Source organism: Podarcis melisellensis, assembly GCF_964234715.1.
Source record: "Podarcis melisellensis genome assembly, chromosome: 5".
Classification (NCBI taxonomy): domain Eukaryota; kingdom Metazoa; phylum Chordata; class Lepidosauria; order Squamata; family Lacertidae; genus Podarcis; species Podarcis melisellensis.
This window is the reverse complement of record NC_138537.1, coordinates 24,861,417-24,875,809: the sequence shown is the minus strand read 5'-3', so window position 1 is coordinate 24,875,809 and position 14,393 is coordinate 24,861,417. Positions and strand designations below refer to the sequence as shown.

General features: G+C 42.4%; 1 protein-coding gene across 6 annotated transcripts in view; it reads left to right on the top strand.

The window, feature by feature from the left end:
- GYG1 (glycogenin 1) overlaps positions 1 to 11,238 on the top strand; it is a 28,513-nt gene extending 17,275 nt beyond the window's left edge. For 4 of the 6 annotated variants that reach the window (XM_081911269.1, XM_081911271.1, XM_081911266.1 and 1 more), the window contains 4 exons: positions 4,827 to 4,953; positions 8,397 to 8,616; positions 10,121 to 10,171; positions 10,395 to 11,238. In XM_081911269.1, coding sequence (XP_081767395.1) covers positions 4,827 to 4,953; positions 8,397 to 8,616; positions 10,121 to 10,171; positions 10,395 to 10,580 — 584 coding nt within the window. In that variant the 3' untranslated portion in view covers positions 10,581 to 11,238. The remainder of the gene's footprint in view (positions 1 to 4,826; positions 4,954 to 8,396; positions 8,617 to 10,120; positions 10,172 to 10,394) is intronic. The other 2 variants (XM_081911267.1, XM_081911270.1) reach the window with 1 other exon arrangement.
- Positions 11,239 to 14,393: the final 3,155 nt, after the last annotated feature.

Below are 14,393 nucleotides of genomic sequence, written 5' to 3'. Positions count from 1 at the left end.
GCAGTGACCAAGCAAACAAAAGAGGCTGTTGGGGAAGATCAGCTGCCAGTTTTTAGCCCCCAGGTGCCTTGGTTCTGCAACCTTTCTCCCAGCTTTGGACATAGGGAGGTGACCAGGATCACCAAGCAATTGCTTAGGACCATCCTTGCCAACGTCCACATCGTAAAGATTGGGTGGGGAGAGGTTTGTTGTTCATCATGCTTGACCGATGGTGGCTTCACAATTGCTGTAGTGAACAGAATTATTGTAGAAGGGCAACCCTGACATTTGCGAAAGTTAAAAAGAATGCCCCCCCCCAACGAAAGTCCAGTGTGGACTGAGTATGCTCCAAAAGTATGGGATATTGAGTATTTGTTAGAAAAAAGAGAACCTGAACTTGGGGAAGCAGAATCACCTGGGGAAGGCTAGCTTAATGTGAAGGTGCACTAGGCTTGCTTGAACCTTGAAGGGAAACCCTTTTGCTAGGAGATAGACTTATAAATAAATGCATCCTTTTCTTGCTTAGGCTAGCCACTTGCATGGGCACACCCAACAGGGCCATAATGTATTGCAAGCAAGAGAGTGCAGTAGGAAAGAGCCTCCAGGGCTCAAGAAGTCACACAAATTAGACATTCCACATTGGGTGACACCCCTGAGCTTTTCTTGCTTGCTTGTTTGTATAGCATCGTTTTCATTGTTAACAAGGCTAAACTCTGCTGCTTGTGATGGAATGCTTTTGTTCTTTAACAAAATTCTCTGTGTAGGAAATGGTGAAGATGATGGTTGTTCTTTGCTATTATATTGGATGGTTCATGTACATGGGAACACTCTGCCTAGGGAAAGGCTATTTACACTACTTAGAAGCAAAAAGCTTTGCTTCTGTTCATAGCTGCACAGTTGAATTGGCTTCAGTTTGCTATAAAATATACATGCAGACTAGATACTGACACCACCATGAATGGATTACCATGGGAATGCAATCCTAGCTAGTCTGGATCGGGGGGAAAGCATTATAGGGCTGCATTCTCATAGATTAAACTTGCTACTAAAGTTACTTTCTAACTTTCGGAATTGCTTTCAGTGGAAGCTAAGAGAAAGTCCTAAGAGGCAGTTCTTGTCCTGATTTCAGTTGCTTTCCACCAGATGCATTTGTTTGAAAAATAACAGGGAGTGCGAAATAAAGTACCCATGTCAAATAGCAAGAGTTATTTGGGACTATGCTTTTGAATCACTTTACTGTCTGTGCTGTAACTTAAGCACTGGCACCAGTAGAGCTGGCATGGATATGAGAAGGCTTGTAGTAAGAAGAATAGTGATTTCATGGTGTTTTGTCTGGAACAAAACACAAGTAGAAGTGTTGTGTTCTTTCTGACTGTATTTCACTCATTTGGCTTTGGCATAATAAGATAGTTTTGAATTTATCCAGGGGAGGGAGGGAGAGAGAGAAGCAAGTGTGTTGAATTTCATTCGAAGTGGAAACATTATAAATGGGTAAACTCTGATGCGCATTTGAAAGCAAACCTCGAGCGACATATTTCTGCTGTGGGAACTAGAAATAGAAATGAAGCTGTAATTTCCTTAGAAATGTGTGCAGCATCTGGGGGCTTTTCTTTCCTAGCTTTGTGAAATCCTTGCCAGCAAGTAGCCCTGAATCTAGATTATAAACTTGATACAAGAAGGACTGAACCAGAACTCCAGTAAGAATTTGATAATCTTTTATAAGTGGTAATCTTGAGTCTGTAGAAAGCAATCCTAGTATACTTCAATCTGCCTCTTTGAAAAGAAGCATATGGAAAGAATTCCGTTTCAGAAATCTTTCTCCTGCTAGTGAGAAAAAACAAAGCAATGCACCTCTTTAGAGGAATAGTTCAGATACATAAAAGGGCATTGGGCTTAACACTTCAAACACCAAACAGTAGGATATGCTTGCTACTACAGAGTTCAGAAATGACATTATTTCCAGGAGGCAGACAGGTGACAAAGTCAGAATTTATGGGTTAAGTGTCCAGAACCAATACATCCAATAACTTATAGGTGGTGGTGGTTCTTCTTATTATTAAAAATTATATTCTGTCCTTCACCCAAGGATCACAAGGTGGTTTACAATATAAAACCACAAAAATAGTAACAAACAAACAAAAAATACCCCCACCACACACACAGAGTGTGTTTAAAATGGGTAAGCAACCTAAGGCCCATGGGCCAGATACAGCCCAATCACCTTCTCAATCCAGCCCACGGATGGTCCGGGAATCAGCGTGTTTTTGCATGAGTAGAATGTGTGCTTTTATTTAAAATGCATCTCTGGCTGTAGGAATTTGTTCATTTCCCCCCCCCCCAAAAAAAAAAATTGTCTGGCCCACCACATGGTCTGAGGGATGGTGGACTGGCCCACAGCTGTAAAAGGTTGCTGACCCCTGGTTTAAAAGGTCATAGATTGTCTGATTAGACAAAGGCCTGGGAGAAGAGGAATGTTTTTGCCTGGTGCCTGAAGATATGTAGTGAAGGTGCCAAGGAAGCCTCCCTATGGAGAACATTCCACAAACAGGGAGCCATTGCAGAAAAGGCCCGTTCTTGTGTTGCCACCCTCCAGACCTCTCATGAAGGAGGCACACGAAGAAGGGCCTCAGGTGATGATCGCAAGGTGCAGGTTGGTTCATATGGAGAGAGGCGGTCCTTGAAGTATTGCAGTCCTGAGCTTCTAAGTAGTGTGGACAGTTTGTCCCTCCTTGTGTAAATGAAATGTTAAAAGCTACTATCAGTCTTATGTAATAGTTCCTACATTTAGTTATTGTTAAATGATGTTGAGAATGTATTGGCTTATCTGGAATTCCTGCTGCCTTAAACTGAAATGGATCTGAGCAGTTGTTGTTTGATGTGGAGCGGGGAACCTGTGGCCTTCCAGAAGTCATTAGATTACAACTCTCACCATCCCTGACCATTGACTAACAACAACAACAACAACAACAACAACAACAACAACAACAACAACAATAATAATAGAAGCTGTCTGCCAGTATTTTATCGATCCAAATAGTAACAACTGATGTAACGATTATGGATGCCTGAAAAGCCATGAACTTCATTTTCCCCAGGCTACACCTAAAACCCAGACGTTTCTGTCCTAGCTCTGTCTCAGACATACAAATTCTGCTTGGGTCTGCCAAGTTTTGCTGTGGCTTTGGCTCTAGTTCTGAACACAGTCATTAATTGGGTCACTGGAGCAACTGCATTAAGTATTTGGGACCTGTTTACCTGAGGGACTGTTTGGTCCCATTTGTGCCTATCTGACAGCTTTGATCTGTGGAACATGTGCTTTTTAGAAATGTCATATAATGCTCATTCTACATTTGCAAAGAGTTGAGCTTTCAGCATGGTAACACCTATGTTTTGGAACTCTCTGCTTAGTGACGTTATGTAGATGTCTCCAGGTGTTTTTTATGCCTGCTGGAAACTCTTTTCTTTCACCAGATCTGATTTAGTTTTGTATGTTTGTTTTTAAAAGTGTGTTTCTGACTTTTATCTGCTTTATTGATTTTCTTACATACACCTCTTAAGATAGTGTTTCAATTAAAAAATTTTTATAGATTTTTCTAACTAATTAAAAGTTGGTGTCCTTAACTCTTGAACAGCAATATGTCATACATGGGGCTGCCTCTGAAGACGGTTCAGAAACTTCAGCTGGTGCAAAATGCAATGGCCAGATTGCTCACCAGAATAAGATGGTTTGAGCATATAGCACCAATCCTGGCACAACTGCACTGGCTGCCAATTAGTTTCTGGACTCAATTCAAAGTGCTGGTGTTGACCTATAAAGCCTTACAGAGCTCAGGACCTCAGGACCTTAAGGATCACCTTGCCTTGTATGAACCGACCCAGACCCTGCACTTGTCATCTGAGGCCCATCTCTATGTCCCCTATCCTAGAGAGGTTCAGAGGGTAGCAACAAAGGAACTGGCATATTCTGTGGTGGCTCCCAGACTGTGGAATGCTCTCCCCAGAGAGGCTCACCTGGTGCCATTACAACATGTCTTTATGCACCAGGCAAAAACATTCTCTTTACCCAGCCTATTAAATAATCAATGGCCTGTGGGGGGCGGGGAGGACTGTTGTTATGACTATTTTATTATTAGACTGTCTGTCAGTATGTTTTTTATTACGTTTTTATCATTGATGTTCTGTAATGTGTTTATCAGAAGATCCCAGTACAATATTATAAAAGGTGGCATATAAATTGAATGAATGAATGAATACATAAATAAAACCCCTCACTTAAGGGCAATACACCACTTTGACAATACAGTGGTATCTTGGGTTACAAACACTTTTGGTTACAGACTATGCTAACCCGGAAGTAGTACCTCAGACTTTGCCCCAGGATGAGAACAGAAATCATGCGCCAGCAGCAGTGGGAGGCCCCATTAGCTAAAGTGGTACCTCAGGTTAAGAACTGTTTCAGATTAAGAACGAACCTCCGGAATGAATTAAGTTCGTAACCAGAGGTACCACCCTATCATAGTTGCTGCCTTGCTTCTCTCCAGAATTGGCTAGGCTGAGTTGCACAACACACAAGGCCCTGTGACATCTATTGCTTTCCATACTGCGAAATAATCTGAAGGCGTACTGTATGACACACACAACCCCTTCTCAGCTCACTGAAGCAATTGCCTTGGGTAAAATGCCAGCAGTTTGGAGGCAAGAATACAAACTCATGAGTCACTCGTGCTTGCACACATCTTGCACACATTAGACAAGGGGACAACTAGCACTTAGAGTTGTTGTCATTGGGTTGCTCAATTATGCATTGTCATGGCCCCTGTTAAACTCTTATCATGTCTCTCTTTCAGGTGGGGACCAGGGTTTATTAAACACTTTCTTCAGCAGTTGGGCAACTACAGACATCAGCAAGCACCTGCCATTTATTTATAACTTAAGCAGTATTTCAATCTACTCCTATCTCCCAGCATTTAAAGCGTAAGTGGACAAAATGTATAAAATTATGTATGTGGTTTCTTCTGTTCATATTATGTGAAGGCTGTTTCCAAAGTGGAGACCAGTCTGGTCTCTGCTTGTTCCTGCAAGGTGCCATCAAGCAAGAGCAAATATAGTCGAAACGAGAGATTGACCTGTTGATATGAAAGTGTTCATACCTCATCTAGGACAGGAAGTTATTTGTAAGTCTGATTTTGCTAGTAGACTTCAATCTGTTCTAAATTAAATACCTAAGATATGTTGATTACAGCTGGGGGTGGATTGTATGAGGTCTTTCCCACTTCTTTATCTTGTGACAGCCATCTGGGCCAACAGTGTTTACAACAAATATAATGTCTTCAAAGGCAGGACTGGGGAACCATTGGTCACATCCAGCCTAGCCCAGTGGCCAGGAAGAACAGGAGTTGTAATACAGCTTCACCTAGCTTCCTGATCTTTGTTCTGAGGACTTGTCCTGATGTGGCTTCATATCATGGAGGTCCTGCAGTGTGCCTACTTTACATCCATTACATGGAATGTTGAAACCCCTGGGTCCATGTGGGAGGTGCCCATGACCCTGCTCCTTCCAAAGCTGCTAATACCCACCCTAAAACTGCATCCCGTGTGGCCCAGGGATGGTCACCCCACCCTTAGTATAGGAGCTCTCCTACCGTCGCAGAAAGGACCGGTAATGCAAGATATAAGCCACTTTTGAATACTGCCCAATTGTCTAAAACCTCCACAAATGTAGTCCACGTTTGCTTGAGACTGAGTGCCAACAGGGCTGTTGGAGAGGCCTGCTTTCAAACCCCCCACCCCACCCCAGCCACTGCTGGGAGAGAAATAGGTTAGAACAACAAATGGCTCTGTTCAGTTGCCACCTCTGATCGTGTGGGCAAGTGGGCATTGCAGTGTCCATACAGAAATGCAATACGGGTACTCTGTAGAATCCTTTGGAAAAGGAATGAGAATGTCTTTTTAAAAAGGTAATACTAAGATAGCCTAGGACTTCAGGATATACAGTGGTACCTCTGGTTGCAGACGGGATCCATTCCAGAGCTCCAGTTGGATCCCGAGGTTTCCACAACCAGCGGAACCATTTCTGCGCATGTGCATGTGGCGAAACCTGGAAAAATACTTCTGGGTTTGCTGTGTTCACGTCCTGAAGGATACACAACCGGAGATGTTCATATCCAGAGGTACCACTGTATTGTGAGCTGTTGAACACTGAGGCACAGTGTGTGTGTGTGTTTCCTTTGAGTAGACACGATGCACAATAAAGTCGCATCCTACATTTAAAACTTACAGTGCCAGCCTCTATGGGTCTATTCAGAAATAAGCCCTGTCAATTCAGTTGGATTTACTCCCAAGTAAATGAGTATAGGATCGTAGCCTTAAGTCCCTTATGATGCCAGCCGTAAAGAGTCCAGATTTAAATTCTCCCTGGAAATGGTAAGGTTTAAGTAAATATCTTAACCCATACCACTCATATATCCAGAAGTTAATGAGCGATTTGTATGAGCAAGTCTCCAGGCAACATCAAGTAACTAGAGTTCTGTGGAGCAGCTAACGTAAGCAGTGTGTTCAGTGGCTCAGGTTCAAAATGTCTTGTGATCGCAGCATCATATGAAGGCACTGTCAAGTTAAAATTAGAAGACTTATTCTTGGAAGTCCATGCGAACTGGAATGAATACATAGTACTGAGTGGTTGGTGGAGAGAATATCTGGCTCAGTGTATGGTATTGTGGTGTTGTGTCTTTAAGCTGTTGACTTACTTGAATCATGTGATACCTGGTTCCTATGATTCACCTCCTTTCTGTTTTGAGGTCAGGTTTGTTGTCTCTGCTTTTGGTGGACCCAAGGCCATTCCTCTGCCCGTTCAAGTGACAGCTTGAAAGCCTGAGTCTCTGGGAAACTTGTGGCTTTCAGGGAGAATGAATCTGAATATAAGATGTCCCCACCCAGGGGATTCAAGCTGTGCCAAGCAGTTACAGCTCACGGAATGAATGACATTTTAAACCCTGTTATGATCACATCTAATCTGCTGGCTTTTTAGAATGGAAAAGGGGATTTATCAAAAACAGGTGCAAACCTCAGCCTCTTAAATAAAATCCTTCAAGCAGTGATGTCAGGGTTCCAAATAGGTTCAGGTAGCTAACTTAGCATTTTGCTCAGGCGGAAAGGCCGTTGGCAGTGGACAAATGGGATCAAATTACTATACGGCAGGCCTAGAATGCATGTTACTCGTCAAATGAGTTGCCCATTAGAATCCTACTAAGTTGACCTGATGTATACCTAACAGCTCATTCAATCTTCCCACATACCCCAACAGGCTGCTTTCTAGTTCAGCCTCTGCCCCTCCATTGCTCTGAGCTTGACTTTGGCTAGTCAGCGTACACACACAGAGAGAGACAGACAGACAGACAGACAGACAGACAGACAGACAGATTGTCCAAATCATTCTATAACTCTGCTGGAAGTCAACAAGGGAGGGGATAATAATTTCATCCAGAATCTACAACCAGCTGCTGGCCTAACTCCCTATAGTAAAATTATTCAAGTATCTCCTAGACCAGTGAACTATGAAAACTGATGCAAACTGTCATGTGAAACGACCAAAGCAACTTAGAGATGAGAAGTCAAAATTGAAAAGCCTTTTTAAATAACATTTCTTTTCTTCTTTTTCGGTACTTTAACCTGGAAAAGGTGTCCTATTTATTACTGCATGGGGTTTGCAGGGGACATCTTTCCCCTTCCATTTAGCCCTAAACCTTTTCTCATTATGCTTTGGAGCAATAGCACTCAGGAACAAGTCTCTCAGCTTGTGTTGTTGCTACATTGCTGGGGGAAAGAGTGTTAACCTTGGAATATGCATTCTTTTTCCCATGCTTGCCTCCCGTGATACTATAAGCAGTCATGGGCTCAAGCAGGCAAATTCCTTCCATTCTCGCTCCCTTCTCTTTTTTTTATGTTCAACCGAAAGCTTCAACATTCAGTGGCTTAACTGCTCTTGACCCTAGACTTGACCTCCAGATTTGGTCTGCCTGACTTCAGGTCCATTGATCATCTTGTTTCCTTCCCAAAGGGCAGGCATCGGGATAGGTATTTTTGTATTTTTCTGCTAACTGCCGTAAGATCTTCAGACACAAATTTAAAAGGATAAATACTTGTATGAAATCCCTGTAGTGGTGGCTTTCTGGTGGTCTTACAACAGCTACTATTGTTTGTTGCATTTAATGCATACAAAATGAAGTTCTAGTCTTGGTATACTTTTTTTTAAAAAATCAAATCAACTTAAAGCAGCTTACAAAGGTTAGTTGCTTTTTTTGTAGAACGGATTAGGTATGTGGAGGAGCCATGACAAAGTGCTCCCTTCTGCAGCCACCCATCAAGCAGAGCTCCTCCTGACATCTGCCTTCCAACTCTTAAAATTCTATGATTTGTAGGTTTGGGACAAATGCTAAAGTGGTTCACTTCCTGGGAAGACTGAAACCGTGGAACTACGCGTATGACTCCAAAGCAAAAAGTGTCAAAGAAGATGCTCAAGATCCCACAGCGGTTCATCCAGAGTTTCTCAATATGTGGTGGGACATCTTCGTCACAAACATCTTGCCATTGCTACATCAACATGGTGTTGTTAAAGACACAGCTACTGGTGTAAAGGCGGTAGGTCTCCTTAATGTATTTAACCTGCCTTAACTGGAGAATTGTGTTGTGGGGGGGTAGGAGGATCACGTTCTTTGTGCTTGTGAGAAAGCCATTACTTGGCCTGAAACTAGCATGATTGCTACAAAAACAGCTTGCAGTCCTGCAATCACAAGGCTACTTAGGGATAATGACCTCAGCAAAAATGGGTTAGCTTTTCCCTTAATTAATGCCGCACACTGGCTTGGAGCCGCAACTGTTAATTAGTGGTTGGGTACCAGAATAAGTTTAACACTTCTGGACCTTGCTAACAGGCAAACTAAACAGTAACTGGCCAGGCCTACCTATATTAAGTGATCAGTAACCAGATTCTTTAAAGGTTTGTCCCACATCTCTAAAATGTATTACTAGATATTACAGTTTAATACTAGTTTTTGCTAACAAGGTTGTTAAAGAAAAGGGGGTCAGGAAGCATGAACATAAAGTAGGATTGAATGTTAATATAATAAGCCTTGAATCTTCAAGATTCAGCTGTATTATTTTTGGACTGTGTAGACAAATTGGTGTAGATCGGATGGCTGCAACCGCTGTCTTGACACTGCATTATTGCAATTTGGAGAGGTCTTATATGGTGACTGGCCTGAACCATATGAAACTCACTAGACTGAATTGTTTGGCATGGATCATTACAAAATGCTTACTGAAAACTCTGTTAATCATACGTGCACAGTGCTTGGTGGTAACACTTTCTAACTGCTACTTAACATTCTGTAAGCAAGTTAGGTGTGGTCCAGAGCACTATGGGTTGTATCCAATTAGGTTGTACTCAATGGTAGACCCTTTGAAACAAATGGACCCAAGTCAAGTCATGGCCATTAATTTCAATAGGCATGTCTGAAATGTGAATTATGGTGGATACAGCCCTGCATCTCCAGTAGTCATCATTTGATTCAGATCTAGCAGGTTTTCTGCCTCTTAACACTCATTTGTGTACTTTGGAAGTGAAATTAGTAGATATCCAAATTGCCCTTTAAACATCCAGATTCGGCAAGATTCAAACTTAGGTGGGTTAGGACTCGTGTGTGAAACCTCCAGACACTTCAAGTTGTTTGCAGTGCTTGGCAGCACCACATATGCAAACTTGTCAAAAAGTGATTTTCATGCGGATGTGCTTGCAATTATCAGCTCCCTTATGCGAACAGAAGTGGCAGTTGATCTGCTTATCTCTAAATGGTGGGGTTGTACCTGCCATCTTGGATTTTTGTATTGTAATAAAACTAGAAAGGTATACCTACAGATTCTCAATGATGATAAGCTAGAACTGTCATGACTCTAGGCTTTCCCTGTCTTAGCTAGCCAAAACTACTTGGCTTTAGCTTCTCATGCATGCAGTGCAGCTTTGAACAATTAAGCTTGGTATACAGAAAACAGGAGTTAAGTGCAGTACCTTTGGGTTGCAGAAAGATCTGTTCTTTAGCTATGCTTTCTGTTTCCCCTATTTCACCTTTCTAATGAACTGTTGCAGCTATCGGGCTTGGTCTATACACTGGCTTTCTCTTGTGGCTTCTGCAGAGAGGTATGAAGAACTTACACCTGTTGCTAAACTACCCATCTGCTGTCTCGTTGACTTGGATATGCCCGTCATTATTTTACAGCTCCTTCATTGTGTAAATGGTGCTTGCTGCTTTGCATGGGAATCTCTCGTTGGTTTTCCTACCCGCTGCTCTGTCGCTTTACGCCTTACCCCTTCTTACAACAATGCAGTGGTACCTCTCCCACTCATTCTTCTCTCTTTTCAGGAAGAGGTAGCGGAGGCCGTGTCCCACTTGTCACTTTCATCTGCAGCCGTGCCAAACTCGCCGCCGTCACCGCCAGCTATATCCTCAGAAGAGCGCAAAGAGAGGTGGGAGCAGGGCCAGGCTGACTACATGGGAGCAGACAGCTTTGACAACATCAAGAAAAAACTTGACACCTACCTCCAGTAGAGACGCACTTGTATCTGCTCTACAGACAACAGCAATACAAGGACGTGTTTCACAGCTATAGCAACTAGGAAAGTCAGATAGGGTCAAATTAAACTTGCTAGCAGCTTTGCCCACTGCTCAGCTGAAGGCTGTTGGCAGTACCGCAGGTAAGAACTGAGCAAAAGCTGTTGTTCTAAGTATGAATCCTTATCCTTGTGCCAATCATGTGTCCAGTAGCCAGATCTTCTCCTCTTGCACAAAACCTGTAAAAGAACTTGTTGGGAACAGGACACTGGACTGGCGTGATACTCCAGGCTTACACCTATAGGACTGTTGTGCTTTACCTCTTCCTTTCACCCCACCCCCCCAAAAAAACCCCAACCACCATGTTTTGCTTGCTATGTTAAAATAAAGACTAGAGGTTAAGGCAGCTACAGTGAAGGGGCCTTACAGTAAGGACATCAAAAAAACATGCAGCAGCAATCTGTGTAAAACCATTGCTTTTCTGTCGATTCCAGCCTTATAGAAGACTTCTGACCAGACTTCTATGCACAGTACCTATAGCATGGCAGATACTTTTGTTCAGTTCTGTGTACTTCTGGGACTAGCAAACCTTTGAACTGTTAACCTGTAAAATGGCACTGAACATGCACAATAAAAGAAATCATGGTAAAACCTATAGCACTGCTCAACTTTTGTCAAGTGGCAGTAGAAACTGTCCCCTCAAGCCTACTGCTCAACATCTGTAGGCTGTGACATTAGCATAAGCTTTCAGAGCAGAGCCTGTGAAAGAGATTAAGCATCTGCTGTAGGGCCTGTTCCAAGATTACATTTTTGCTGGGCTAAAACTGGTTCTGTGTTCCACTTAAGTATGGTAAATAGTAATGGTAAGATCATAGGTGTGGCATATGGTACGAAGGAGAATGGGAAATGTGTGTGTTTTCGAGTTCCATTGGGTTCTCTTCTGTAGTTCATCTAAAACTAAATTTCTGGTTTAAGAAAACAATGGCTGTCATAAAGGTGTGGTCAAAGTGCTTACACAAATGCTGTCGGACACCTAGCCAACGAAGGACCTAACAGCCATCCTTTCATGAAAGTGAATATATTTCTCTCAATATACTCCTCGCCCATATCAACAGAGTAGTGGTGCAAACAAGGCTTTATAAAGCATGTATATATACATGAACCAGACTTGTTTCTATTCTGTGGGCTGTTAGCCTGGGTTAATTTTAGTGCACCATTAAAATGCCTTATATAATTAAAAATGAGTGTTTAACACAGCACAACTACATGAATGGCTCAGAAGGGTGGTCATACGTAAAGCTGACTTTAGAAGTCATATCTTTTAAAAATCAAATCTTGCACGCTGCAGCACTCTGAACTACATTCATCCAGCTATAACATGTCCCTGTACATTATTGCAAAGTGCATAGTGTTTCCAGAAAGCCACTGTATTGTTGCCAAATACAGAAAAGTGCAAGTTATTATATAGTACTTCCCACTGGCAGGCTGTTTGCTTATTCTGAAAGTGTTCAGGTTCAGAAATACCATACATTCCTGAGGTAGGAAGAAGCTCTCTCTCAATAGTGAGAAACCATCAAGCACCATATTAAGGACTCCAGTTCTAATTTTGCTTTTTCTCCTAGTAGCATGATTCAAGAGGCATGTTGTTTTAAGGCAGGGAAGGAATCTGTTGAACTCCAGGACAAAACTATAACTACTATAAATACATGCTCAGGCATTTAAATGAAACAGGAACAGCACTCCCCTGTAACAGCCTTACCAGTTCAAATGTATTAAGTTTAGAAATACTTTTTGTTAGGAAAAAATGTCCTTGCCTGGGGTGGTATGAGTGACTCCTCAACAAAAACAAACTTGGAACTGGTTTCCCCTGCATTATGGTCCATGTGCATTTAGCAATTTCCTCATAGCTGTAGTGTGGTAAAGGGACCCCTGACCATTAGGTCCAGTCGTGGCTGACTCTGGGGTTGCGGCGCTCATCTCGCTTTATTGGTGAGGGAGCGGGCGTACAGCTTCCGGGTCATGTGGCCAGCATGACTAAGCTGCTTCTGGCAAACCAGAGCAGCGCACGGAAACGCCATTTAGCTTCCCGCAGGAGCAGTACCTATATATGTACTTGCACTTTGACGTGCTTTCGAACTGCTAGGTAGTGTGGTAGGGCTATTCTAATGATGCCCGCAGATGAAAGAGCAGAGATTGTTGTAGGTGGCTGCAGAAAAGGCAGTGTGTGTTGAAGCAAGCAGACTGCAGGGTAACTCTGCCAAGCAGAGGGATGCAAACACTTTTGGTAAAAGAAGCAATGATTCAGTAAATAGAAACTAAAAATAGCCTTTGAATCTACCTTCTGTATTTAAGTATTTTGAGAGTGATGAATGTCCAAAGACGGCAAGCAAAACTTTCACATAACTGTAAACAACCACCCCTATCCTTTATAGATTAAGACGGTGGGAAGGTGACTAATTCAATTTTTTAAACACAAATAGCAAAATCACAATGGATGGTGGTAGTTTTAAACTAGAAAGCACTTCCGAGCTCCTACTTCGTTAAATCCTTTCAGAATCGGCCTATTTCTGCCACACCTGCAATTACCGATGGTAAAAATAAAGCAGAACTATGGCATTAGTAAATCATGCAGCTAAACAACTGTTTGTGCCTGTTGCTTAAATGGGCTATCAAGTGCAGATTTACCGCTCCTTGTCACCTTTATATTGGATACTTGTTTCTGCCAGATCTCTCTTGTATATCTATACTAAGCTCTATTGACAGGCCATGTTTCTTCTCTCAAGCGTCTATTTTCTGCTCTACATTCATTAAAGTATTTGGTATTTATCTTAGGCCAACAACACTACATCATTCTGCTTCATATTTAACTACCACTCGTACAGCCTAACTACTGTTGTGACACACTAGTGTTCAGTCTTCAGTTTTCTCATTCCTAGCTTTTAGCAATGCTTCCATTTTTTAATGAAAGCTTAGACCAGGCATAGGGAACCTCTGCCCTCCAGATGTTTTGGGACTACAACTCCCATGATCCCTAGCTAACAGGACCAGTGGTCAGGGATGATGGGAATTGTAGTCCCAAAACATCTGGAGGGCTGAGGTTGCCTATGCCTGGCTTAGACAGAGCAAATTGAATGAGACGTACAGATTTGTAACATCCAATTGCCACAGACAAGGGTTGTATTTCACCAGGTCTGTAACTAGCATTGCCTCTGTGGTAGGAGGCTAGACAAGTTGTGAAAGTGAAGAATTCACAAGTTCTGGTCTATTAGGCCAAAACATTTCCCCAACTTACCTGAGGCCACTTAATAAATTCAGGAGTAGGGGAGGTGAGCCATGTCAATATAACAACACTAAATTATTTTCCTCTTTTATAAATGTTTTGGCTACTTGCTGGATCCATGCACGTCCCACTAGCATAGTTGGATTTCACCATTTCTGTGGTGTCCATAGAAGACTGCCACAATAAACAACTGCCATCATAATTTAATAGTATCTCAGCAAGGGCAGGGGAGCTATAGAGATGCTGATCTCAAGCTCCCATCTTCTCCACCCAGCACGGCTGATGGTCAGGGATGACAGGGGCTGTGGTCCAGTGATGATAACCCACCTGATGTATTATCAAGGGAAAATTGTGTTCCTGTCTTGTTAAGACGCTACAGGGAAAACAGGGAAAGGTTACTCTTAGATCATGTTACCCTTTGTGCACTGAAAGCACTCATCCATCAAGTTATATCCTACATGCTAATCCTTATGAAGCCAAACAAACAAACAAACAAAGCTTTAAGAAAAAATGAAAGGATGGAAAAATCT